Raw genomic sequence first — 27,864 nt, 5'->3', positions numbered from 1 at the left:
TTCTCCGATGGTGGCAGCACCGGCAGAAAATGCACCAAGTTTATAGCTATCTCCATCATCGTTACATTCTAATTTGCGAAATCACAAAAAGCATCAGAAATGCCAAATTTTTACACTAGTTGATTTTTTTTAAATTGCATGCTCTGCTGATTCTTCACTTAAATAGGGAATTTTATTAGATTTTCAAGTAGGTAGGTATTTTCTTTAGTGATTTTAGAGATATAATGATTTTAATATACAATATTTTTACAATATATATATATATATATATAGTGAGTGTTATATAAATGTTTGATTTAAAAAAATGGTCAAGTGCGAGTCGGACTCGCGCACGAAGGGTTCCGTACCGTTCATTATCTATACAACATTAGACACTATATTATATTATTATAAACTTTTTTTCCGATTTAGCTGAAATTTTGAATGCGCGTATAAGTAATTTAAAAAAAAATGAAGAAACACATTACTAAAAATTGTATTAATCAATAATAAATATGTAAAAAGTAAAAAATAAATATGTAAAAATATGTAAAAATAAAAAAAAATGATTAAAAAAAAGTCGCCTTGATTAGGATTCGAACCTGCCTTACTACGGCTCCAACAACGTCATAGCAGCGTAAAGTCCTAACGCTTTAACCATGCCACCGAGGACTTGAAAGATTCTATGTAAAATTCTTATTTAAAAGATAATGTTTAGTGAAAGTACTTTTTTTATTTATAAACATTTATTTAATTCTTTTTTTAGTATTTGTTCTTATAGCGGCAACATAGATACATTCTATAAAAATTTCAACTGTCTAGCTATAACGGTTCATAAGATAGAGCTTTGTGACAGACGGACGGACGGACGGACAGCGGACAGCGAAGTCTTAGTAATAGGGTTCCCGTTTTTACCCTTTGGGTACGGAACCCTAAAAATACGTATATTCCATTAAGCGTTGAAAAATTATTAAATTTTGCGAATTCCATGGTTACCTTAAACCGAGTCACCTTTTCTTTATCTCTTAAACCACTAAAGAAAATACCAGCCACCAGTATATTTTTGAAATGAGAAAATAATTGTTCATTTAACTGAAGAATCAGATATAAGGTCTTCAATTTAAGAATGCAATTTATGTCACAAATTGACAGTTCAGATGACTTTTTCTTAACTTTGAAAAAAAATAGAATATGGCGATTTAGATGATATTCTAAAACTTTCACAATTTAATGTTATTTCTAAAATTAGTATTTTTTGTTCGCCACTGGGCGGTCACTGTAGTCAGCTTTCTGTCCAATTAAAGTATTTGTTTCCGTGCATTTTTAACCCACTGACTTTTTACATAAAACATAAATATTATGATTTTTAAAGGCCCCTCACATTGGCGCAAAAATTACACAGTTGCAGCTATGCTCCTCGAAAATATATAGTGACATATGCGATCTTCTGCGCCAGTGTGGGAAACGATAGGAATTATAACAAAGTATACTAACCACCAGATTTTTGAGAATGTGTATGTATATAGGCACAACTCCACCCCAGTCTGATATCATTTATCAGCCGTCAGCATCAGCGGCGTCTAGCCATCCATCTTTACTAAGCTATCATAGCTATCCTGGATCTTCCTTGCCGAGCGAATCGAATATCGCATCTAAACTTTATCAAACCGTCCCACCGTCTCCTGCAGTATCTGCGAACGCCCATCCTCAACTGGAATTTCCAAAAAGACCAATGGCATTGCCCAACGTGAGTGGACTACAACCTTTGGCCTGCAAACCACCGCAGAGTCCTACACAAACCAGCCCTAGAATGTCAAGACACATTACTCTTGGTAGAAGTAAGCAAGTTTAATAATAAGGATAAAACCATTAGTAACAGCAACAAATATTTAAAAATCACAATATCCATTTTTATGTAAAAAGCCACTGGATGTAGAACGCACACAGAGACAAATTTTCCAGTGGCTCTTTACTGAATACACATTTGTCTAAATTTTAGGAAGATTAAAAAAGTTTTTACTCTTCGGAAAAAAAAAATTGACATGAAAATAAACTGTAGTAAACGCCACGAATGGTTGGGAGTGATTCATCGCTTTATGAAGTTAGAATCGACACGCGCGCTATCATTTTTACATTAAAAACGTAAATTTTTACCGCAGATGTAAGTTTTTAAAGGCCCGGTCTAATCATATGCCTGCGCTCCTCCTACTTATTCTAAAATGTTAGCGTGATTGACAAAGACGATACTATATCGCGTTTCTTTGATTGATTCGTTTTTTCACGTCAGTCCATTGGTGTGCTTGCAGTGCGACCAATGGGGCATTCCATTTTATATTTATAACCAAATATATGTTTTGACAAGACTTAGACAGTTTAAACAACAAATTACAACAGATTATATATTGATTATTATATGACTTGAAACTCCACGGCACTGGAATTAAGTTTTATGTGACCTTGAACAGATTAGTTCACATGGTAGCGACCGATAAATCACTCCCAAACATTCGTGGCGTTTACTATAGTTTAAAAGTCGTCTTGTAACGTCATAACTTAAAACGTCATCTTGGAGATGAAAAAAGCATATTGTAAAAACATTTTCCGATGCACGTCATCAATCATATCGACATTGACACTAAAGTCTATAAACTTGACTAAGTGAAATTTTGGCAAAAATGTTTAAATTTGTTGTATAATTTAAGACACCAAATAGCGCTTCCTTTTACTTTATAGAGCAAATGCATTTAACATATATTTTATTTAGATTAAAGCTGCAAAAATTAGTTTAAACCGAATTTTATTATCGCTATGTTGGTCACATTGCGCGGTATTCAGCAATGTTGTCCTTTATTATTTGACAATTATCTTACTGTCAGTCATTATTTTGTATAATATCGTGTTGTTGTTGAATTTTTGTGAGTAATTCTCGTTTTTTTGCTTTTTTCTCATAGTCTTTTTTTAAATTGCACTTTTAAGCGCAAAAACAGTTCTTTTAAGAACCAAATTTTCGAGTTTTTTTATTGCATTTCTTGAAATTGTGTGTTGAAACTATGCCGAAGCATTTAAACAGTCGAAGCAAAGAGCTTGTAGCTGCCCTGTTTTTTAAAAACTATTTTGAATGAGAACCTCACAATAAAGGTCCTTTATTACCGACTGCAGCCTGAAAAGTAAGTTTAATTGATAAGCACATTATACCACTTTCAAAGTTAGTTTTTATTAAATTCTGTGATTATTAGTTGTGCATTAATACCCTCTTACTTGTTATTACCACTTATAGCGTTGTAAGTTGTACATCAATAAATAAGTAACCCATAATAACGCTTATAATAATCTTCATAATGGACTAGTTTTTGCCAATATGTAATAAGTAAAATAAGCCATAAAACAAATAAATCAATTAATCACTGAAATATTAGTTATTAAATTAAAAATAAAACGTAAAACTCTTTAAAAATGATATAATAAATATGTTGTATGTCAATTTTAAATTAAGATTTATCTCATAAATCCATCACAATCTGGCAGCGCTGTCGCTATCGCTTGTCACTCAAAGTTGATCACGTGCATCGGAAATTGTTTTGCGATTACTCGATTACGCGATTACTTGCGATTAGTTAAAGACTGTTCAGCTCGAGTTCCGGTTTTTTTTTGCGGCATTCATTCATTTTTTTCTTGGACTTTTCATCAGTTACGATCCCTGTAATTCCAATCCTCTGGATTGTTGAAATTCCTGTTTCTAAAGCACCAGCAACTCGCTATATTATTTAAAAACGCTATCAATTTGTATTTACATAGGAATATTACACCTTTGCATTGTATTTACTTCATATACGGCGTCCACGGTTAAGAGTTTCTACCAGCGTCTTTTTCTCGAGAAAAATAATTTAAAAGCTTAGCAATGAGCTCTTGTTCATTTTGGTTAAATCTTTGAGGCCTTTTTGCAATAAAACAATTTGAATTTTGTTTTACAGCAAATCAAATTGTAATTTTGACATTGATCGATGTACGTCAATAAAATTATAACCCAAATTCAAATGACAATGACAATTACTAACAAGAATATGCAGTAATTTACGAAATGCTGTAATGACGTCACCTATTCTCTTTCTCTTTCTTTTCTTTATATGACGTGACGTTGCACGATCGCTGAACATTTATATATTAAAAATTTAATGGTGTAGCGGTATTAACGAAGCGCTGTTTTATGTCTATATTTGGAAATATTTTTTAATACTTTAAGTGTAAATCATCTAAATAAACAAAAAAATCTATCAAAATTGATATCCATATAAAAAGAGATATGAACAATTCAGTTTCAGGCAGTCAGGAACTTCAGAAGAGTTCTTCGTCCACAATTCTGGACAGGAATATCCATTTGAATCAAGCTAGAGAAAAAGCTCGAGAACGTAAAAACAGTGGAAGTGCAGAGAAATTAACTTCTTTGGATCCTAACCAATCTCAAGGATGGGGCAGGGACAGATCTACAACTATTTCTGTAATGAGTCCAGCCAACAGAAGACCAAGGTAATGTAGAGGGTGTCCCGTTTTGGTTGAAATCTTACGGTATCTCCGTTATTAGTGAAGATAGAAGGGTGCTGCTTGCATAAACCTGTCCCACTTTTTTGTCAAGTGAAAGATGCTCTAAACAAATTTTCATAGCTCTCTTGGTTTCTGAGCTACAGGGTCTTTTTAAAAATTTTGCAATTTGGGACACCGTATCTCTGTTAGTGAGGGAGGTATAGAGAAGGGTGAAAACTGTTTATTGTAGAACTTTTTACGTAGAATATAGTGGCGTAGTCTGTTATATACCTTTCTGCTATACCTTTCGTTCTGCTATAACTTTCATTTGACAAAAAAGTGGGACAAGTTTGTGCAAACCGCATTCTTCTATCTGTATTAATAACGGAGATACCGTATGATTTTAACCAAAATGGGACACCCTGTACAACAATACAGAAAAAATATACATTGTGTTAAAATGTGCGAAACTGTTATGTTGATGTTCTTGTTTGCACTGGCAATTTAAACAGAGGAGTAGCGTTTTCTGGCCAGTTATTCTTGTTATTTTTAACCTTTAAGTCGACATGAATATCAAAATTGTGACGATAATACCTTTAACGAGTTTTTTTGAAACATGATATGACATAAGACCCTTCGTGTGCGTTCATATTGACAACCCTCGAGCGGTGAGGTATGCGCTATGGACTCTAACTGTTCACAGTAGAAAAATATATACAACTAGTTGAAACCTGGCGCATCCGCCACGATATCAGGAAAAAAAAACCTTTTTATTTTTTGTTTAATTAAATGAAAAACACAAAATCCGGCGACGACAGTTTTTAGAAGATCCAATTAGCTATCTTTTAGTAAAAAAAGCAACTTTCTAGAGCAAGTCGTTACTTCAGTAGAGACGACACAGATAAACATTATCATTTTATATATGTAGATAAACAAATAAACTTCAAGAATTTTTTTTTGTACCAATTTATTTCTCAATCCATTTATTTCTCATTTTATTTTGAATAGTCTTACTATTATGGAAAACTGTTTTGAAATTTACTAAAAAATGAATTATATTTGTTTTGACGCCTAGTGATAACAGCTGATAAATATTCCAATGCCAGCCCAGTGAGAAAAGTCAGAATAGCCAAATATTTCTATCATTTTGGATCGCTTTGTATAGTTATGTACTTATTAATGAAAATTTGTTTTATTTTTGTATGCTTTTAATCTGGGAACGATAACACGCAACACCAATGACAATTTTGAAGTCCCTTTTTAAGTTTTACGTAATTTCACTACAATGAGGAAAATGCATGTTTTTAAATAATGGTTTTAAAAAATAGTTCATATAATTACAAATTGAACAAAAAAAAATTCTTTATATCGGTTAAGAAATGCCTCTAATATAAAATAATTAAATATTGTTAATTTAAATGGCCGGGCAAACGCTCTCTACCGCGCCTTGCCGCTGTGACGTCACCCGCCGTTCTTCTGGCTGAGTGGAGCCAGACGCGTGTTTATTTTACACAATTTGCTTTTAAACGCTGTTGAATCCGAGTCAAAATTTTAGTTATTTGTGTTAATACATAATTAGTAATTAGTGATATTTATAAATAGTAATGGATGAGCGAAAACAGAAAAAAAATGGTCCAAGACCATGAGAAGAGGCGAAAAGAAAAACGTTAAATTATCCTCTATTTTTACGATTTATTGTTGTGAAGATCATTTTGATGTAAGTTCATATATTTATGTATATTGTCTTACATAGTTATATGAAATTTGAATGTACAGGGTTATTCATTATATTTTGACACCCACATACAGCCTTAACTGCAAGTTTTAGAAGAAAACATTAAATAAAAAAGTTGTATGGTTTTTCATATACTCTCTTTTAAAATTAATTCTAGTTATACAGGGTGTCTGAAAAAAGGTGGTCCAGAAAATTGTAGGTATTTTTCGCTTTTCAACTGTCAATATTTTGTAAACATTTGAAGATAGGTATAGGATATTATACATGAAATATATCTAGAATATCTAGAAATTTCCGAAGAATCCAAAAATATATAGGGTGTTTCACTTAAAAAAGTAACTTAATTTTGGCGTTTGCTTATGGGACACCTTGTATAATATTTTCATTACTGATAAACAATTTATTTCCTATAATTTCGTAAAAAAAACAATCTTTAAAAATAACAAGGGTAAGGGGGTGTCAATATATAAAAAAAACTTTCTTTTTCACGCTATGCTCTGGAGTTATTTTTCCACGTACGAAACAAATATTTTTGTCTCTTTTCACTTCTACATAACCTACAGCATTATCTCCATACGTCTCCCAACCTGATCTGAAAAATTAGTTTATAACATTAATTTATAACTATATAAAAGTTCGTAACAGTAGGTACCTACTTATACTTAAATATGCCTCAGTACTACAAAGAATAAATGTTACATACCTCTCTGTTTTTTTCCTCGTAATTTAGGACCAATAAATTGGGAATTTGTATTTATAAAAGCAGCCAACATAAAAGCATCGACTTTTGGCAAGTTATCTGATTGTGCTTTTACAAACCCGGAATCTGCCATTACTTAAAAAATTCTCAGAACACACAACACATACAAATAATAACTGCACAAAAAAGCATAAACAGCTCCTTCAATCAACGCTAAAAGCAACAAAAATGTCTTAGTACGCCACCTAAATACGTACCTAAACGGAACACGTCTGGCTGCTGCTGTGACGACGAGAACGGCGGGTGACGTCAGACCAATAGAATAACGTTTCAATTCGCGAGGCGTCGTTTGCGTTATCCATAGTATTTTAATGGCCCGTTTTATAAAATTGTGGTACTGCTTTCAAGAAAAAAATTTTTTTTTTTGCATTTATACATATTTATTCTAATAAATTGAACAGTTTCTGGCGAAAAATAAAATATATGCATCTTCCTCATTCAAGGAGAACACAATTTCTTTCCAGATTTATAAACTTTGCATAATACAAAAAAGTTTAAAAAGTACAACTAGCGTATTTCAAAATATAATAAAAAGTCATAACCTTCTGCCATTTGGTAATAATGAAATAGAAATTTAAAAAAACATTCACGGGCTTTTCAGGAAAATTTTCAAAATCTTTGAACTTATTGCATCAAGCAGGGGCGCCGGGTTTTATAAAAGCTCGTGAGTACTCATCAGATATAAGTAAATGTAATAAATTTCCAGATTGTTACACTTGTTGTATTTAACACTTTTTTACATATGGTAATATGTAAAAAGTGTTTATGTAATTTTTACAATCCTATTGAGTATAATTTGAGTTATGTAGAAATATTTTTTTTAGTGCAGATACCAATTTGAGAATATACCGTATGATAAAAAAAAACGGCGTCAGCGATGGCTTTGAAATAATGATCGCATTCATATGCCATTTTATATGTAAATTTATATGGGAAATGTCATTGATCGTCATTTCCCAGCCAACTGAACGCCGTTTTTTTCGATCATACGATATTAACGATACCCATTACATTAACAGATAGCAAAACAGACAGATACTGTAGTTTATATAAAGATACAAAATGAATGAAGTTAGAAATTGCTGAGAAGTTTGAAAGAAGAATTGGACAGCTTAGGGTTTCGATCGACAAATTTATCCATCAAAACTAAAAATTCTCGAAAATAAACGCATACTTCAGGTTTTTTTACTGATTCTAAACATTATCTGGCAGCTTTCTAGGACGGAGTTTTAGGACAGTTCAGAATCCAATAGCCAAATAAATTTTTGGCATTCCTAAAGTAGTTGAAAATTCGTTTGCAATTTATAACAATTACAATTATCATAGATAGATAGATATATAAACTCTAATCTCTAAACACTCTTAGAGCCCACACAGACTCAGTTTAACACAGAGGAACTCTGCTGTCCAGTTTGCGTAGGTTAACCTGTACTACAGCCTGCCGCACACACCTAGTTTTATAGTATAGTCTTATCTACAATGAACTGAGTGACGCACTCACTTCAGCACATTTTTTCTAAGTGAAAATGGCCTCTCGAGATACAGTTCTGTTTTGCATTTTGCTGGCTTGTGCAATAAAGAAAAGGCAATTAACTACCTAAGAATGAACGAGAGAACTTAGAATTTATTTCTTCGAAAAACTACAGTAATCATACTGTCACAGATTATACTGTGGTACTTTTTCATTAGTGCATCACCCATCGTGCATTTACCAAAGGTCTTTCTACAGTTTTTGAGCGACCTCTTGCCTTGCAGTGGATAAGTGTCGCTTAAAGTTGCTAAACTGATTAATTTTTGGCGCTTATGTTCGTGGGTGTTTGAGCACCCGAGCACCCACGCAGTCGGCACCCCTGGCATCAAGCAACTGTTGGCAGAGTTTATTCACTAGTCAGCTAGTCATCTTCGCTAGTTTTTGAGTACCCCCATGTCACGTGTTGCGTGTATTCTAGTACACATGCGTGCAGTCAGAGCACTAGTCTCTAGAGTTTTTATAAACGGTGTTTCAATGGAGCTTGAAATTCTACTTGTTACATAAGATAAGTGAAATCTAGATAGATACGCAGAGCTCCATATTATGTAAATGATCGTAAGTCGACTGGCTGTCTAATAAATAGGCTGTGCTGATACGTAAAAAAGTAATAATTTCGATCGTTGCGAAATTTAGAACTTGGCCCCTGTATTAATATATGATTTGAAACTTAATTTATCCTCTATATAGGGGCGAGCCGCCTGTGAGACATCCAACTAAGTCAAGAGACATACCTAGAAGCGGCGTTAATCCAAGCTTTGTATTTTTGCAATTATATCACGCATCGTACTTTAACGAGAACAATAAGGTACAGAGACCTTTACTTATAGGTACTAGTGATGTAATAACTAGGTTTGTTATTTACTTATGATATTTAATCAGAATAAAGAAAAATGTTCTTTTAGGTCAGTTAAAATTTTAGATAAAATTCCACCCTATGAAACTCATAACATTGGTGTATTGTATATAGGCGAGGGTCAAGTTAACAACGAAATAGAAATACTGAAGAACAGCTTTGGATCTTTGAGATATGTAGAGTTTTTGCAGAATTTGGGCACTATGGTTAAGATTTCGGATGTAGATCCTGACATGTTTTACTTAGGTACACAAGTATTATTTTTTTTATTATATTAAATTATAAAAAATTATTTTCAAAAATAGGTGGATTGGATCATAATGGCGCAGACGGAAAATTTGTTTATATATGGCAGGACGATGTAGTTCGTGTTACCTTTCATATAGCGACTATGATGCCAAATAAAGAATCTGATCCCAATTGTAACAACAAGAAAATGCACATTGGTAATGATTTTGTCAATATTGTGTACAACGAAAGTGGCGAAGAATTTGATATGAACGTGATTAGGGTAAGAAAATGCTGAATAAATCTGCTGAAAATGCTAAAATTTATTAATTTGCGTTTATCCAAGTCTATGGCAACCTTTAAAAAAATAATGTCATTAACTGGCCAAAGTGTTCCTATAAACATTGGTACGGAAACGCATAGTTTTAAAGTTACGGGATGTTAAAACAATTTATTTTAAATAACATTATTATTTTGAAATTTTCTGTATGTAGCACTGAATATCAGTATTATACACTTTACTGCCTACACACGTAAAAACCGGCAACACTGATGCCGCTTTTATTTTGTCAACTGGTCATTTATATTTATCTCTGTCGCATGCATTACAACACAAACCACGGAGATAAAGTGTCCACGAGAGGTGTCTCACTTGGGTAAAAAATGTACATGTACTTCGAAAATATAGTTTAACTGCTAAGCGACTGCCTATGTCTAGCAACTCTTATTTTTGGGTCGGTATTTACATTCGTGGAAGTTAATCGCATAGGGGTCTTATTAGGTCGGATTGAGAGAAATGCGATGGTGTGCTGTTGCGGTGTTGCCACATTTCCCCGGTACGCCTTTTCCCTATCATGTGAAGTAAAATCACGATCGCAAACCTCTTATTTTTAAGAGACTTTTTTCGACAAAGATAACTAGATAAAATCATTAGATGTGTTTCTGAGCATCTGAAATGGAATTATAAGGATATCGTTAGGGTGTCCATTTTTTTATAACGAGAAAACGTCAGAAAAACAACGTCACGCGATAACTTAAGATCCACTTTAGATTTTACAAGATGTTTAAATAAAAAACATTCGACAGGCTTGTTTTTTTCCATTCCAAAATTTTAAAATACCCATTCATTTACTTTTAGTGCATAGCAATTTTCAGCAGCCCCATGTAACTTTTTTATTTATAAAGACTTTCACATACTGTCTGCGAAGAAAATAAAGCAGAAATATTAAGAAAGCTGTTGAAAAAAACTACAATCAATTGTTTCTAATGGATTTCAAAATATCGATTTTTGAATTCAGAGTTCTAATAGCGCGACCACTGTCAAACACCAACTCAATTCTACTTATTTTTACCAAAAGTGCAAGTGTTTCTAACTTGCTCTTAAAAATTTACAAGTTACAGGGAAAACTACGACTCCTTAATAAATAAATAATCACGAGACGTAATTAAATCGTGAAGCTAAACGCATGATGTACACCCTTTCAATCAGTTTTTTTCAATCAGTATCAGTTTGGCAACGTTTTTTACTGTTCTCTCTTTGTTCAGTATATTATAAAAGCATTTTACTCTTCTTACATACGGAAATCTCGACCCACGACTAACCTTTGCCAGCCCTTAGTAATTATAGTCGACTGTCGTAAGATGCCAACGATTGCCAGCAACTGCCAAGAAAATGTACATGTAATTCCAACAGTGAGGCATCCCTCGAGTATCCATTTACCTTTTGATTAAATTTCTGGCAATAATTCGACATTGCTAGGTCATACTTTTTGTTTCGAATATTATACTATTTGTCGATAAAATATTCATTTAATATAATTTTTATATTTTTTGTAGAGCCAATTTAATTTTGCTTGCATAATTATTCAACCATTAGATCACAATATTAACAGAGTCGTTGTTAAAATTAAAGACGAATTGCAAGATTTGGCCGTTGTTGGGAGTGATGTCAAGGTGGTTTCAGATCAAAACGTTGCTATTTTAGTTAGACAAATTGCTCTACACGCAAACGTGAGTATTATTAATGAATGAAACTATATTAATCACTTATTGATTCTGTAATTCAATAGTTAGCATCATTGGTGGCGAAATCTCTGAAGCATAGCCCAAATGACCCATATGCATCAAATTGGCTTGAAAGACTGCGTAAAATCAAAAATGTAAGGTCAAAAGTTTTGGATGAACTAAAAGCAGAGGAACAGAATAGTTATCCATCAGAAGAAAGTAAAAGCAGAAAGCAGATGGAAGACTTTACTAATTACTCTTAGATTTATAGTGTGTAGGCTAAAACATTTAAATTTACTTTGTATACCTACTCTAGACTACTAAATACGTTTTAAGACTTGACTTGAATAGAAATAAAAGTATTATTCAGACCAGTAAACGAATTTATGTTTGTTTGCTTTTCCTTAAACACTCAAATGAAATTTTTGTCTCTGACTTTGCAAGGTTTTTACAAGCTACGTTTTCTATTTGTGGGTTAAACTTTTCTAAATATAGTTAAATATAGTCTGCCCATCAAGAGAAGAAATGATAGTGAGTAGTAGAGGGAGATGGGGGTTTCTACGCCAGGAGCAAAGAGCCGGAAGTGGCGCGCATGCGTAAAACAGCTGAGAACATGTAAGATAGGCTAATAAGCAGAGATTAATAAAAAATTTAAATAAATAATAAAAAAAAATCTTGATGAATTGCTGAAAAACGCATTGACGAATTATTGGTTCCTATAAATACCCATACTCGGGGTTCGGAAAACTACATGTTACTTTTAAAAACTACATAAACTACATTACATGTACTAGTTAATGTAGTTTATATAGAGGGTGTAGTGTATGTAACCTATGTATGCAACTTTTAAATATCCAAGGTTTTTGGTGAGGTCATAATAATTTGAAGCTTTAGAAAACACATAATGTATTTAAGAAAACAGAAGAAATATGGCTTTAAATATAATATTCACATCATATTATTTAGGCCCCTCATACAATGGAAGATTATTCATAATATCAATACCTAGTTTATTAACATAGTTTTCATGTAGTTAATGAACGGGAAAAGACTACACGTAGTTAATCAGGTAAATTATGTCTTAATTAACTACTTCCGAACCCCCATACTGCGGGGATATGCATTTCGATAGGAGGTTGCAAATTTGTCCATTGGGCGACACACCGATGAATACACTATTCATATGGAGGGTAGAGGTATTTCTATCCGCCATATCCACATGGATAGGTAGATGTATCTCTACCTTCCATACTTTGTATCATGATTATCCACGTAGAATGTATGGGAGGAGGGTTAATTACCGCGATCTTACATATATAATTATTCATTATAGAGTCTCAGGGATCTGACAAAAGCCAGTATCTGAGACGGTTTTACAGTCATTTTTTCCACAGAATCTGCATTCGTCGTTGTTTCTTAGCTTCAATCTACTGAGGTATTCATTGAAGAGACAGTGTCCTGTTAAAAACCCCTTTACAATCCAAAGATTGTTCTTACTTAAATCAAGGAAACCTTTGATTTTATATAATAATAGCTCCCGTATATAGCGTTTAAAGCCTTGAGAGTAGCCAGGTACAGCTTGCCATGCTAGAGCGGTTCGATATACAAGGAAGGTAATGTGGCTAGCACTACGCTTCAACCGTCTATTGTTACCTCAGGGTTGTGAATCCCAAGTAGTCATTTAAGGCCGAGTCGACCTAGGTACCCAAACTATATTTATTTAATTAAGAATAGTCGGCTGATGAACTGCCGGCTGTAGTAGGATTCAAATCCACAACCTTTAGATTGGTAGACGAGAGCTGTACCTCTACGCCACCGGGCACACCTTTGATTTTTCTCGGTCGTAAGTTCTGAGAAATTTCTTCGAGTGTCTTAGACCGTTGGAGGATTCGCACTCCCTGTTACGGATGGAGTCTTCCAGGTTCTTGAGTCCCGCTTTAAATTGGTTTCCACTTGGGAAACAGAACGGTTCTGGTCCGGTGAGTGGAGTGTTTGCCACTTTTCTAGGTAGAGCTTTTGCTTTTCCATTGCCTTCTATCTTTGGCAGCCAGAGTAGGAGAACTTAATTTTCTTTGCCTAATTTGTTCAGCTTCTCTAGGCATTCTTTGACCAACTTCGAATTGATGGTTACTAAGTTGATCGCTTTTGATGCTGCTTGACGATCGGATAATATGGCTATTTCTTGTTTCCGATAATTCCTATCTAAGATAAGGTGTACGCATCTTTCTATAGCGTAGATTTCTGCCTGAAGGATGCTGGGGTAGGTACCCATTGGTTCGGAGTATTTAGTTTTCGGCCCAAATACTCCTTTAGTTCAGTCATTGGGGATATTTGCTTGGAAAAAAGTCCGGAAGTTTTGCAACTTTGCAGGTTTATAGGTTTTGGGGTCCTTAACTAAAATCCATAAAATGCACATTTCCAGACCTGCCGCCGGCGCCGCCATCTTGCCAAGATGGCGCCTAAAATCGGTATTTTGTGAATATCTCGAAAACTATACGTTTTTTGCGAAAATTTGAAGAGAGCAAAATTAAAGAGAATAAAATTTCCTATAAAAAAGGTTTTATGAACATTTTCGCTAAAGTCAACCGTTTAGGTACAAAATCCCTGGAAATTTTACAATTTTGCGTAAAATATGATATATTATGTATAGTCGGTTTTTCGAAATCAAATGTCGATTAGGGTTCACTAAAACTAGTTTTAGTTTAGTTTCTTCAATTTTGTCATAAAACAGTGGCATATCATTAATTCGCTCATTAGTTTATGAATAATTAATTTTAATTATTGAAAATATGTACTTGTTTCCACACCACCCAAGAGGTAAAGTATATGGCGCGTTTATTTTAACGTGGTCTCCCCGGAGGCCTACTCCACTAGATAAATTAAAAACTTTAACTTATCTGCACAAGACCGACGGATCTGGCTCATTGATGTCAAAGTCGATCGTGTCTGCTGTACTGGGCTCATCAGGGTGGTCTCTCAATACGTCCAACTCTTCATCTTCAGCCGCCAGAGGGATATCTTCAGGCAAGTCCAACTCCTCTTCATCGGATTCGTTGAGTGACACTTCAGATGCACTTCAGTGACGTTGTCACAGGATTTCCCATTGCAGTATGCACAAATCATTGAACATTTTAATCCTGCTTTTCTGCATCCGCAGGCTTTACCATAGTTGTCGGTTTTGCATTTACAGGATAAAAATGCCAACAGTGATTTTGGAGCTGGATCTTTCAAAGTTGTGACTGGAGTAATGCCTGTTTTTGTTTTCTTCCAACCCCATTCTTCGGCATCTTTGGTACAACCCGACCAATGCTGAATCTGGTGGTAAGTTCGCAACGAATGCTGTCCAGCACGATAATTAATTATTCATAAATTAATGAGCGAATTAATGATACGCCACTGTTTCATGACAAAATTGAAGAAACTAAACTAAAACTAGTTTTAGTGAACCCTAATCGACATTTGATTTCAGAAAATCGACTATACATAATATATCATATTTTACGCAAAATTGTAAAATTTCCAGGGATTTTGTGCCTAAACAGTTGACTTCAGCGAAAATTTTCGTAAAACCTTTTTTATAGGAAATTTTATTGCCTTTAATTTTGCTCTCCCAAATTTTCGCGAAAAAGGCATAGTTTTGGAGATATTCACAAAATACCGATTTTGGGCGCCATCTTGGCAAGATGGCGGCGCCGGCGGCAAGTCTGGAAATGTGCATTTTATGGATTTTAGTTAGGGACCCCAAAACCTGTAAACCTGCAAAGTTTCAAAACTTCCGGACTTTTTTCCAAGCAGGCCCCTTTTTTGATCCCCAATTACTGAACTACAGTACTTTCCCTGTTCTTACTTTGGTTTTGAAAGCATCAGTATACCACGTTCTTCATTTCAGGTCTTTTACGTGCTGAGCAAACGTTTTTCTCTTCCAGTCTTTTTATTGCTCAATACCACAGTGAGGCGTTTCTCAAAATTGTACATTCTTGGGAATACCTTATCCATAAATTATGCAATTTCTTAAGAAAATCACTAAAAGCGCAATAACAAAGTTAATTCAATAAAACAACTTTAACCATAGACTTTAACTACATAATTCAACTTGACTAAAGTGACATAATCGTCATCAAAGTGCCAAATTAGTGAATTATCTCTATAATTTCTTTAAATTTTTGTTTAAAATGTCTATTTGTGAGCACATGACTAACCCTTTCGAGTTCGAGCCGGGTGGAAAAAACGGCTCGAAAATTAATATCCAGGATGAATTAATTTGGGGTTTGGCATATAGGAACATTAAAGAACGCGAGAAAAATCAGCCTATGCAACCAATGCATTCTCCAATCGATATTCCTTTTCAGTTATGCAGAGCTAAGCTATTAGGAAAAAGAAAGAAAAGAAAGTCGTTAAGCGAAAGGGAGCTAAGCAGAGAAAATAAAGGTATTGGTAGATATGTAACCGCTAAGTTATAAAAGTATTTAATTTAAATGGACTAACTTAACAACAAAGCGTTTAGGGCCAGTTTATAGGTTTGGATTATAGGTCTGATTCCGCTTCGTTTCACAACTACAGAGGGCTTTCATTTTTTTCTATGATTTTCTTTCAAGTGCTTTTAGCGATTCGAATGCAATTTTAAGGGTGAAAGTTATTATAAGTGCAACATATTTTAATGCTAAAAAAGTGTCGACGTATTTACCAGAGACGTGCTCTTTTTAGAAAAATTCTGTAGATCGTTTAATGCCGATTAGAAGTCGTCTCTTGACCTTTTGTTGATTTTGTTCTCTTTGATGAGATAAACGCAATTAATATGTGTAGTGCGTCTAGCTATCATTAGTTAACTGAAAAGTGTGAAATTAAATTAAAAAAGCTCCAGTTAAAAGTTAAGATTTGTCGTTGATTGGGAAGATACGCAACCTAATGGGCGAATTCGTGACAAGGCTGATTTGATTTCCCCTTACGTCTCAAGTGCTGTAGGTTACGGTGGAGCCACTCAATCGTTCTGCGGCCAACTCATTCAACCACTCACGCATCACTTATTTTCTCTAATTCGGCCAGCGAAGGCATATCGAAGACGGTGTGGATCTGAAAGCGACAGTGTTGCCATGTTGAAATGTGTAATATCTGTAATACATTTTTGACGAAAATATCTGGATGAAAAATCTGCGTTTATGTATTGAAAATGTATTGAGTTAAACATAAAATAAATACTAAAAATAAAAATATTTTAATAGGTATTAGTGATGTGTCGGTATTTGAGTAACTCGAGTTTGGAGCGTTATTTTTTTGTAACGTCTTGTCGCGCTCCACAACGAATCAGGAACCTGTTACTGAAGAACGACAATCATAACGACGACAAAATTATAAATTATTTATAATTTGCAAATAAATTATTTATAATCGCTCTAGAAGTTAGCTCGAACCGTAGTAACCGCATAGCGACGTGTTTAGCCCCAGTCGTCGCGATTTCGTCGGTCGCCATGTCGCCAACAGTAGTAACTGGCACTGGTATGTACGTAGCGTCGCGCGTGTTCGCTCCAGCCATCGCGCTCCTAGAGCCGTAGTTCCGCCTGTCGCGAACAGAAGTAACTGGTAACTGCTGTAACTGATTATCGACGCCCGACCTCGGCGGCGACGGACTTCGCTCCAGCCGTCGCGCTCCTAGAGCCGTAGTTCCGTCTGTCGCGAACAGAAGTAACTGGTCTCTGCTGTAACTGGCTATCGACGCTCGACCTCTGCGGCGACGTACTTCGTTCCAGCAGTGGCAGCAGTCGCTGGAGCGCTTCTAGGGAGCCGGTTTTGCCTGTCGCATTTTGGTCGGTTACTATTGGCGTTGGTGCTCACGTCGCTACGTTACTTTCGAAATAGCGATTTTTGGTATGTACTAGGCGTAGTATAAAATAGCGTTGTTTGAAAGATGAAACGCAAAAGCGTCAGTTTGGGGTAATAGGAGTAGATCATATTTTTTTAATTTTATTTAATAGTTTAATTTCCTAAATTGAAACCTAACGTGTCGCCACTGTCATAAATTCTTCTGGACATCTGTATTGTTTACAAATTTGTCTATGAATTGTTTATGAATTTACACGGGTATAGGGATAACGGCAGGGTTGGGAGCAGTTTTGCAAGAACTTCTATTATTCTCTATAATAAATTTAAAAATACAATATTTATATCAATACGAAAGTTTTATTTTTAAAATTTGCAGTTTGTGAAAAAAGGTGGTGGAAAAGTAAGTAAATCTCAGCAAAATGTATTTTGAGCTGGTAGAATGTAGAATGAGTGGGAGGGGGGTTAATCACTGCGACTTTACAGATCTATCGTGTCCCCCTTTCTTGAGTTGTAACTCATCATACAGTCCCCGGGCTTTGATAAAAGCCAGTATCTGGGACGGTTTTATAGAGGGTAATTCTTCATCTCCAATATCAGTTGTACCTAAGTTTGTAGCACGAATGGTTGTAACAGCTGCTAGAATTGTAAGAACTTGACAACACGGGGTTGCTAGTGCCAGAAATACTGCACAAGCGAGGACCGCGACACTTTGGAAGTCGGAACCTCGGTTACAAAATCGCGGTATTTTTCTGGAACGGTCGCTATTGTAACGCGGCTCATGTGGAACCGGTATTCCCATCACTAATAGGTACTGAATATATGTCGTTTGATCGGAAAAAGTCGTTTAGTTGGCTTGTAAATGACGATTATTGACATTTACCGTAATATTTTACACATGAAATAACAGCGATCATCATTTCCAAGCCAACTCTGACGCCGGTCTTTGTTTAATCATATAATATTATATTAAATTGTTTAATGAAATAGAAAATCCGTATTATTAACGTACCCTACCCAAAATCCGTAAATCTACGGATTAATCAGTAGTTCTGGCAACACTGTCTCCGGCAACCATTCACTCTCTCGACTGAAAGCAGAACTACGGTACAGTTTTTTTTATCCGTTGCGTTGAAAACGACTATCAGCGCGCAGTGACGCGCGACGCAGAGCTAAACTAAATCTCGGACAGGCTGACGCTAACGCCAGTTACATCCCATACAGGTTTTGTACCAAAATCGCCCACTAGTTAGCGTATCTTAACGGTTTTGCATTCATCTGTAGTTGTACCGGAATACATAAAAATTGAGCCTGAGGAATCAAAATTTTTATCTCCGTTGTCAGCCTTGTTTTGCAGATGTATCATTTTTTATGCCATGTCGTCTAGCCTTCTGTTAATACTTATAGTTAAGATGGTCTGATATTTTACTTTTTAGCAGTGCCTTTTACACACATACATTTTTTAATTGTAATTATTTATTAATGGCTTTATCTTTTAAGACGCGGAATCTATAGATAATAAGGAAACGCTTAAAAAACGAAGAAAGGAAATAGACAAGCCTTCTCTATTGGATCGAAGTATAATGTCTCAAAATAAGTATATGGATTTCCTTTCCATTCCTAATCCAAAATTTTCGGACGAACCTAAAAAGAAAAAATATAAAAGGAGATGCGAATTAGAACCTTGCCCGCCACGTTTCGTTCAATTAGCTGTACCGAACAAGCGAAGGGTACTATAAATAAGTTCCTTATTCTTGCTTTAGTTTTACTAAAGAGTCCGATTTCAGGTTTTCAGCAACTGGAAAGACTACGCTCACTTCTTACCTACCGAAATGTTGATGAGATACGAAGAAATACTTCACACCGACCAAAATTTAGACCCAAGAGAAGCGAGATACTATTATAAACAATTGGATAGGTTGTTATATGTTTAAAATACCGTACGAAATACCAACGAAAAAAACGGCGTCTAGTTGGCTTGGAAATGAGCGTCGATGACATTCCCCGTATAATCTACACTAATATATAAAATCCTTAAGTCACTAACTCACTGATTAATCACGATCCTGCTCAAACCACTCAACGTATGAAGCTCAATTTTGGCATACAGGTTGATTCTAGGGTGTAAAGTTTCGATAAGAAGGGATTTTTCTAAATCCCATTTCCAAGGGGGTGAAACCACCCCTCAAATATTACAATATTTTTTATTTAAAAAACGGCCAAGTTTCCGAAAAAAACGCTTAAACACGTATATTTTATTTTGTTTTTTTACATATTTTAAGATTTTTTAAAAATGTATACAGGGTGTTTCGAAAAATCTGGTCATTAATTAATCACGATCCTGCTTAAAGCGCTTGACCTAAAAAGCTGATTTTTGGAAAACGGATTGACTTTAGGGTGTAGAGGTTCGATAAGAAGGGATTTTTCGAAACTCGAATTCTAAGGGAGTGAAACCACCCTTCAAATATTAGAATATTTTTTATTTAAAAACCGGTGAGTTTTTCGGAAAAACTCTTAAACACGTATATTTTATTTTGTTGTTTTACATATTTTAAGATTTTTTAAAAATTTATACAGGGTGTTTTGGTTACGTTAGGTTGACTGTGGGGTGTAGAGGTTTGATAAGGAGGGGTTTCTCGAACCTCAAATTCCAAGAGGGTGAAAACGCCCCTCAAATATTACATTTTTCGAAAGTCAAATTTCAACGAGATGAAACTACCCCTCAAATATTACCAAGTTATATAATAATATCGCCATATTGTTTTTTCTCATGCTGACATAAATGTGAGAAAATTTTATCCAGTGTGTATGTTAATGGAAATACTTGCTTTGCTTTATCATCACCATTACAAATGATTAATTCGACGCGAACGAAGTTGCGGGTACACGCTAGTTTTACATATAAAACGACAGTTACCTTCATTCCATAGCCATCGCTGACTCCGTTTTTTTTTCGATCATATTGTACCTGGTGGCCTACTAAGAATGGACGCCTGCTATATCTCAGAAACTACTTATCGCATGTATAACTTTGGGGAAAAAAAATCTAATAAGTAAATCGACCAAGAGAAATTGCTGGAAAGTATTTTCAAGTTCGAAAAATGTCCGCTAGGGGGCGTTTTTCTGATAGCTAATCAGAAAACAGGTATTATACAGGTATTTTAAATATTACTATTGTAATCATCGAGAAATTTGTAATTTTTTGTATTAGAGTATTTTAGAGTATTTTGCTTAAGGTTAAACTTGCTTTGATTAAAATAAGGATAACTCTGGTTTAGGTTACCCGATTTAAACAAACTAGGGCTCGTTTAAAAGAGATTTTCTTTCTTAATGATTTCCAGTGTAAATTTTGTTTCCATATTTTTTTTCGTGGTAGCTAGAGGGCGCTGTTTGACATAATAACAGCTATTGCGCTTTGCATAAAAATATTAAATAGGAGCGATATTTCTCTTTGCACAGTTAAATAGAGCACAACATTTTCAAAATATCAGCGCAAACCGCAACTTTCTACCTTCTCTCTAACCGGAGATATCAACCCAAGCATATTAAATCCGATGACCTAGCTGGCCATGGAAATATGCCACTCCAGCGCAGCGTCACTATCTACTAAAGTAAGTGGTATCAAGAAGCCCCACACATTCATAGCAAAATAAGCGGCCCAACTGCACCAACTGCGTCAACTACACCAATGTACATTCATGCTGATGAATTGCAACAAATTCAATTTTATCATGATGGATTCCCTAACAAAATTGGCAATTCATTTCTTAGAAATTGTGGATAGTTCATTTCATTAAGATAATTAAAAAAGTCCAATCATTCGCCATCCTAGAATTCCTGCCTAAACATTTACCGACCAACGGTCTTGGTGCTGAACTACTTGCATCAAGGGTAGATTTGAACCAGTAGTGCATAATGTTAAGATTCGCACCTTCGCTTTGGTGCTATATGAAAAGTGACCCAGACGACATAAACTTTATAATATAATAATAAATGACACAAACATCAAGTAAAACACGAAAACAAGTGAAATCAAAGACGAACTTGGATTAATAACTAAATGACGTTACATGAAATAAACCCCTAGTTTTCTGTTAAAAGAAGAGAGAAGGTAGAAAGTTGCGGTTTGCGCTGATATTTTGGAAATTTTGTGCTCTATTTAATTGTGTAAAGAGAAATATAGCCTCATTTATTTTTTATGCAAAAGCGCAATATCTGTTATGATGTCAAACAGCGCCCTCTAGCTACCACGAAAAAAATTATGGAAACAAAATTTATACTGGAGATCATTAAGGAAGAAAATCTCTTTTAAACGAGCCCTAGTTTGTTTAAATCGGGTAACCTAAACCAGAGTTATCCTTATTTTAATAAAAGCAAGTTTAACCTTCCCCCACCACTTTATTTTTTGAGATAGAGCAAAATACTCTATATCAAAAAAATTACAAATTTCTCGATGATTACAATAGTAATATTTAAATTACCTGTTCACCTGCATATTTTTGAGAAAAATTCTGTTTTCTGATTGGCTATCAGAGAAACGCCCCCCTAGCGGACATCTTTCGAACTTGAAAATAATTTCCAGCGATTTCTCTTGGTCGATTTACTTATTAGAATTTTTTTCCCAAAGTTATACAATAACTAGTTTGTGATATACAGCCGGCATCCATTCTTAGTTAGCCACCCGGTACATACATTTGATAAAACTTACCGAATAAAATATTATAAGACTAAACATCTATACATATTAAAAAGTGTTGAGATTTTTGGTTAGAAATAACAATCTATTGTTGCGTTCCTCCTTGAGTTCAATCGTTTCAATCAAATCCTATTTTAGATGGAATAAATATTTGAGTATGTAATATAGGGAGTTCAAACTAGACCTGTTCGGTATTGACATTTGAAAACTACTTTTAGGTGTTGATGACAACCGGTTTTTTAGTCGCTGTACCGGTGTCAACACTGATACCGGTGTTTTGTGTAAATCGGTGCCACTACCGCATACCGGTTTAAACTCGGTATTGGGCTGACTTCGGTGTTCATTTCTATACCGGTTTTGACTACTACACCGGTTTTAATCTCGACGCCGCTTTTAGAACTGGCAGATGAAGGATAATACCGGTGTCTTAGAAAAAACTGGTGTCGAGATCAAAACCTGTGTCGAGTTCAAAACTAGTGTAGTCAAAACCGGTTTCGAGATCAACACTACTTGTTGTGACTATAACACCGGTACACCGGGTAGCCCATATTAGGCAACCTGTGTCAACCCGATTAACCCTGTGTCACCGGATTTAAAATAATTTTTGATTTGGTTAAACTAGGCCTGTTCATACAGCTATTCTTTATTTATAATATTTAATGGACCCTTTGATGCACATCGAAAAATTCGCATATCTATACTCTATACTAATATACAGGGTCCGGCAATAGTGCGTCGGGCATCTGCAGCTCCTAAAATAAAAAAACTTGGGAATTTTCTTTAAGTGCAGACCTAAAGTATGTACTAGGATGTATTTCAGGAAAATATTTTAACTTCTATAGGGTGGCTCAAAAAAGTGTGAGTGGATCGGGATGTTTTTTTTTAAATGGAACATCCGGTATATTATTGCATTTTTGGATTTCTGTCAAATCACTTTACATAATCCTAAGACATGAGTAAATATATTTAGATAATTTTAGAGATATTACTAAATAAATAAATATTATATATTTTTCAGCTTTTCTTAAAAAAATTATTAATAATACCAAGAACTGTCCTGAAATCAAAACTATATTAGATATTTACTTTAGATGGTCTGTTCTTACTTTGCTATAAATATGGAAATCGTAAATCATACAAGATGTTCAAAATTCTACGCCAAACTTTCTAATATAAAATTATTTTTCTTTGTTTTTTTAAATGGAACACCCGGTATATTATTTATTCAATAGATGAAGAATTAAAAAATGAACATTTTTTGCATTTAGAGTATTTCAAAATTTTTAACGGTTTGGCAGATATTCCCGGTTTTTGTATTTCATATGGCATTTTCCACAGTAAATACCGTATGATCGAAAAAAAAACGGAGTCCAGTTGGCTAGGAAATGACGATCGATGACATTTCCCATATAATTTTACATATAAAATGACAGCGATCTTCATTTCATAGCCATCGTTGACGCCGTTTTTATTCGATCATACGGTATTTATCAAAGTCACCTAATGATTTTTGTCTCGTATTTTACCATTGAAAGCGCCATATGAAATAATACTGCATGTATCCGGAAAACTATTAAACATTTTGAAATACTTTAAATACAAAAAATGCTCATTTTTTAATTCTCAATCAAATAAAAAAATAATATACAGGGTGTTTGATTGTAAAAAAAAACGAAGAAAAATTATTTTATATTTTTGAAACTTTGGCGTAAAATATTGAACATCCTGTATGATTTACGATTACCATATTTATAGCAAAGTAAGAACAGACCATCTAAAGTAAATATCTAATATAGTTTTGATTTCAGAACAGTTCTTGTATTTTTAATATTTTTTTTAGGAAGGGTTGAAAAATATATATTTTTGATTTATTTTTTAATATCTCTGAAACTATCGAAATAGATTTACTCATATCTTAGGATTATGTAAAGTTATCTGAAAGGAAGCCAAAAATGCAATAATATACAGGGCGTTCCATTTAAAAAAAATCATCCATATCCACTCACACTTTTTTGAGCCACCCTATAGAAGTTAAAATATTTTCCGGAAATACATCCTCATACATACTTTAGGTTTGCACTTAAACAAAATTCTCAAGTTTTTTATTCTAGGAGCTACAGATGCCCGACGCACTATTGCCGGACTCTGTATAAAATCCTTAAGTGACTCACTGATTAATCACGATCCTGCCCAAAACAATTCAACGTAAGAAGCTCAATTTTGGCATTGCACAGGTCGATTCTAGGGTGTAGAGGTTCGATAAGAAGGGATTTTTCGAAATTCCAGTTCCAAGGGGGTGAAACCACCGCTCAAATATTACAATATTTTTTATTTAAAAAACGGTCAAGTTCCCGAAAAAACGCTTAAACACGTATATTTTATTTTGTTTTTTACATATTTTAAGATTTTTTAAAATGTATACAGGGTGTTTCGTAAAACGGATTGACTTTAAGGTGTAGAGGTTCGATAAGAAGGGATTTTTCGAAACTCGAATTCTAAGGGGGTGAAAGCACCCCACAAATATTTCGGAAAAACTCTTAAACACGTGTATTTTATTTTGTTGTTTTACATATTTTAAGATTTTTAAAAAATTTATAGAGGGTGTTTCATAAAATATGACCATTGAGTAATCAGGATTCTGCTTAAACTGCTTGACGTTTAAAGCTGATTTTTGGCAAACGGATTGACTGTGGGGTGTAGATGTTCGATAAGGAGTTTCTCGATTTTTTTTTCTCATGCTGACACAAATGTGAGAAAATTTTATCCGGTTTATATGTTAATGGAAATGTTTGCTTTGCTTTATCACCACCATTACAAATAATTAATTCGACACGAACGAAGTCGCGGGTACACGCTAGTCATCCTATATTTGACGAACTGTAAGTAACGGTACATCCCTCTTGACAATCGATTTTGATCTTAACTTATATTGGAGTATACTTTTCAATTTTAATTTTTACTTGTAAATTAGACAAAAACGAAAAAAATTGAGAAAGAAAAAACGATTGATGAAGAAAAAAATGAAGGAAGCTGAAAAACATACAGATCTGGAAAAGAAGATTATAGAAGATTTAGCTAAAGACCTTGTAGATTATATCGAGGACGAACCACTGTTTACGCTCAATTACAAACAGATGCTGTTATCTGATGGAATATTAGAGCGACTGGAGTCTTCTAACGTCATGAAGAAACCTAGTAGAAAAACGAAAAACCACTATAAGAAAACCGTTATTGAAATATCCGACAAACTGGCTGTTTGGATAGATACTCTTACAAGATTTGTGGACGTACAGGTAATTTCTAATATACCGGGTGCGTCTTAAAGTGCGTCCCAAAACATCAAAATCAGTCAAAGTCGCAGTTTTTGAGATAAAAAAAAAATTGGCGCCGGGATGCACGTATTTCATAAAATATGACCATTGAGTAATCACGATTCTGCTTAAACTGCTTGACGTTTAAAGCTGATTTTTGGCAAACGGATTGACTTTGGGGTGTAGATGTTCGATAAGGAGGGGTTTCTCGATTGTTGTCCATACTAAAGTATGTTAATAAAAAGTTGGTAGGCAGTTCTTTTAGTTCCAAAGTAAAGGAATTTTTCCAATTTTTTTTTATCTCAAAAACTGCGACTGATTTTGATGTTATTATAAATTTTGTTGCAAATATTATTCCTAATCTTAAATTGAAAACCGCGTTTCGCTAGCTACTGTAATTTTGGAGTTACGATTTTTAAAATTTTTAACTCCTTCCCATACCCCCTTACCAACCCCCCACCCCCACCAAAAACTAATGGCCAGATTCTCGGGTGCCACAGTATTTTTGTGCCAAATTTGGTTAAAATCGGTTTAGCGGTTTTTGAGTTATTGTGTTACAGACGGACAGACAGACAGACACCATGAAAATATTTTGTAATTAGGTCATTTATGACCCAAAAACTCATTTTGAGTGAAATTAAAAAAAACTTTTTTTTGCCGATCTTAATAGCCTACCATACTATTGGTATGGTCAAAATTGGAAAAATTCCTTTACTTTAAAACTAAAAGAACTGCCTACCAACTTTTTATTAACATATTTTAGTATGGGCGGCTATACGTGCCTCCCGGCGCCAATTTTTTTTCTCATTTTAGGGATGTTATTTTTGAGATATACCTCCTGTAAGGTTAGATGCATTTTTTGTCGCTTAGACAAATTTGATATTCATTTGGGTTCAACGCAGTAGAGTTTACAAAAAATAACATTTTTATTTTGGATACTTTTTTCGAGTGGTGAAAAACCCAGAATTCGTTTCCAAAAATATAGATGCCACAAAGGTATAGACAATATTATCTTAATCTTTATTTAATTAAATAAATATGTTCTCTAGTCTAAATAATCTAGAAAATAGTTTTCAATATGAACAATTGCAAATATTGACAACAACAACACAACTCAGTAAAGAAAATGGAATATAATATATTACCGTTTTTTATATCTTTTAGGTCCATAAACAAATCAACTTAACTTAATATGCAACATTTTACATTCTAATTATAAACCTTCTTGACCGTTCAGTGTTTGAAATCTCGATTTTTTTTTGATAAGGCTATAGAATGTGAGGAAGATATTCCGCCTTTGTCAATATCTTCTCTATCCAGTGAGGGCGAAGAAGATGAAGGCGAAAGCGATTACTATGAATATTCTTCGGAAGATGAGTTACGCGACGATCAATTATTTGGTCCAGAATCTGGTGTATGGGAAGACCAAGGAATATTTGAAGATGAGAAGGATTTGTTGCCTGGTATAATTCCTGGCGATATGCGTGACGAAGGAGAAGGTAAGTATTAAGTGAGGTTTCTTTCAACTGAAAGTTGTCGGCCACATTTTTGGACACGTCTCTGTTTCTTGTCATAGACTGAGAAGTCCATTCCCTATTACAGTTTGTAGCCAGAACACTTCATATTTTCATCGCGAATCTTTCCTGTCATCTATTCTTCCATTATACATACTATGCATCAAAATTAGTGATGGGATCACTCGAGCGAAAATTTGCTCGAGTACTCGATTATTGAAATAACCGACATCGCTCGATTATGAACGAGCGATGCAAGTGACGAGTACCAAGCGACGAACGCAAGCGATCCTAGAATGAAATAAATTGAAATCCGATTTTAATGTGACCTACTCGATAAAAAGCCGAGCGAATTTTCTACATACATTGCAGGTAGCAAATTTATACGACGCCGTATATACCGGGTGCGTCTCAAAAGTGGCTCACCCCTATTACTTTTATATTCTTTTAGATAAAAAAATGAGATTTGGTATGTTAGTATATGACATAAATTAGGATTGATTGACGTATTCAATTGTTTTCTGTCACTTCCTGTTTCACCGGAAATGACTACAATTTTTGATTTTTAAATGGCACCCTCGGTATTTTTTTTTTACTTTATTCGATAGAAAATCACATTCTAAATAGAACGTATCATATGTCAACTTTTGACATATTGGCTTAAAAACAAATTGATGTATTTTAAATTTCAATCTAGAGGGCCATGGCTGTGTTAAAAACACTAATTTTTAATCAAGGAGCCTTGGAAAAATAGATTTGATCATCTAATGTTTTTAGTGTCTTGCCCTGGCCGGTTAAAAGATGCCCAAATCGTATTTTTGATCATATCTCAATTTTTTTCAAATGGAACGAGGGTGGATCATTAGCATATTTCGAAAAATATTTTTTTACGAATAATTTGATACCACACACTTGGTGCTT

At 34.4% G+C, this 27,864-nt stretch overlaps 2 protein-coding genes across 3 annotated transcripts in view; both read left to right on the top strand.

Annotated features, from left to right (window-relative positions):
- Positions 1-11,991, top strand: part of LOC115879429 (tuberin) — a 47,284-nt gene extending 35,293 nt beyond the window's left edge. Inside the window, exons 21-27 of one of the 2 annotated variants that reach the window (XM_030896262.1) lie at positions 1,506-1,817; positions 4,293-4,503; positions 9,211-9,372; positions 9,426-9,622; positions 9,682-9,887; positions 11,441-11,614; positions 11,674-11,991. In XM_030896262.1, the coding sequence (XP_030752122.1) occupies positions 1,506-1,817; positions 4,293-4,503; positions 9,211-9,372; positions 9,426-9,622; positions 9,682-9,887; positions 11,441-11,614; positions 11,674-11,871 (1,460 nt within the window). In that variant the 3' untranslated portion in view covers positions 11,872-11,991. The remainder of the gene's footprint in view (positions 1-1,505; positions 1,818-4,292; positions 4,504-9,210; positions 9,373-9,425; positions 9,623-9,681; positions 9,888-11,440; positions 11,615-11,673) is intronic. The other variant, XM_030896263.1, reaches the window with a different exon arrangement.
- Positions 11,992-15,680: 3,689 nt separating this feature from the next.
- Positions 15,681-27,864, top strand: part of LOC115879479 — a 36,124-nt gene continuing 23,940 nt past the window's right edge. The window contains exons 1-5 of the mRNA XM_030896376.1: positions 15,681-16,036; positions 18,923-19,152; positions 19,210-19,340; positions 25,090-25,411; positions 26,697-26,928. Coding sequence (XP_030752236.1) covers positions 15,781-16,036; positions 18,923-19,152; positions 19,210-19,340; positions 25,090-25,411; positions 26,697-26,928 — 1,171 coding nt within the window. The 5' untranslated portion in view covers positions 15,681-15,780. The remainder of the gene's footprint in view (positions 16,037-18,922; positions 19,153-19,209; positions 19,341-25,089; positions 25,412-26,696; positions 26,929-27,864) is intronic.

Source organism: Sitophilus oryzae, unplaced genomic scaffold, assembly GCF_002938485.1.
Source record: "Sitophilus oryzae breed Bouriz unplaced genomic scaffold, Soryzae_2.0 scaffold_1576_pilon_pilon, whole genome shotgun sequence".
Lineage (NCBI taxonomy): Eukaryota > Metazoa > Arthropoda > Insecta > Coleoptera > Curculionidae > Sitophilus > Sitophilus oryzae.
Note: the sequence above shows the minus strand (reverse complement) of the source record. Positions and strands in the feature narration are given on the sequence as shown.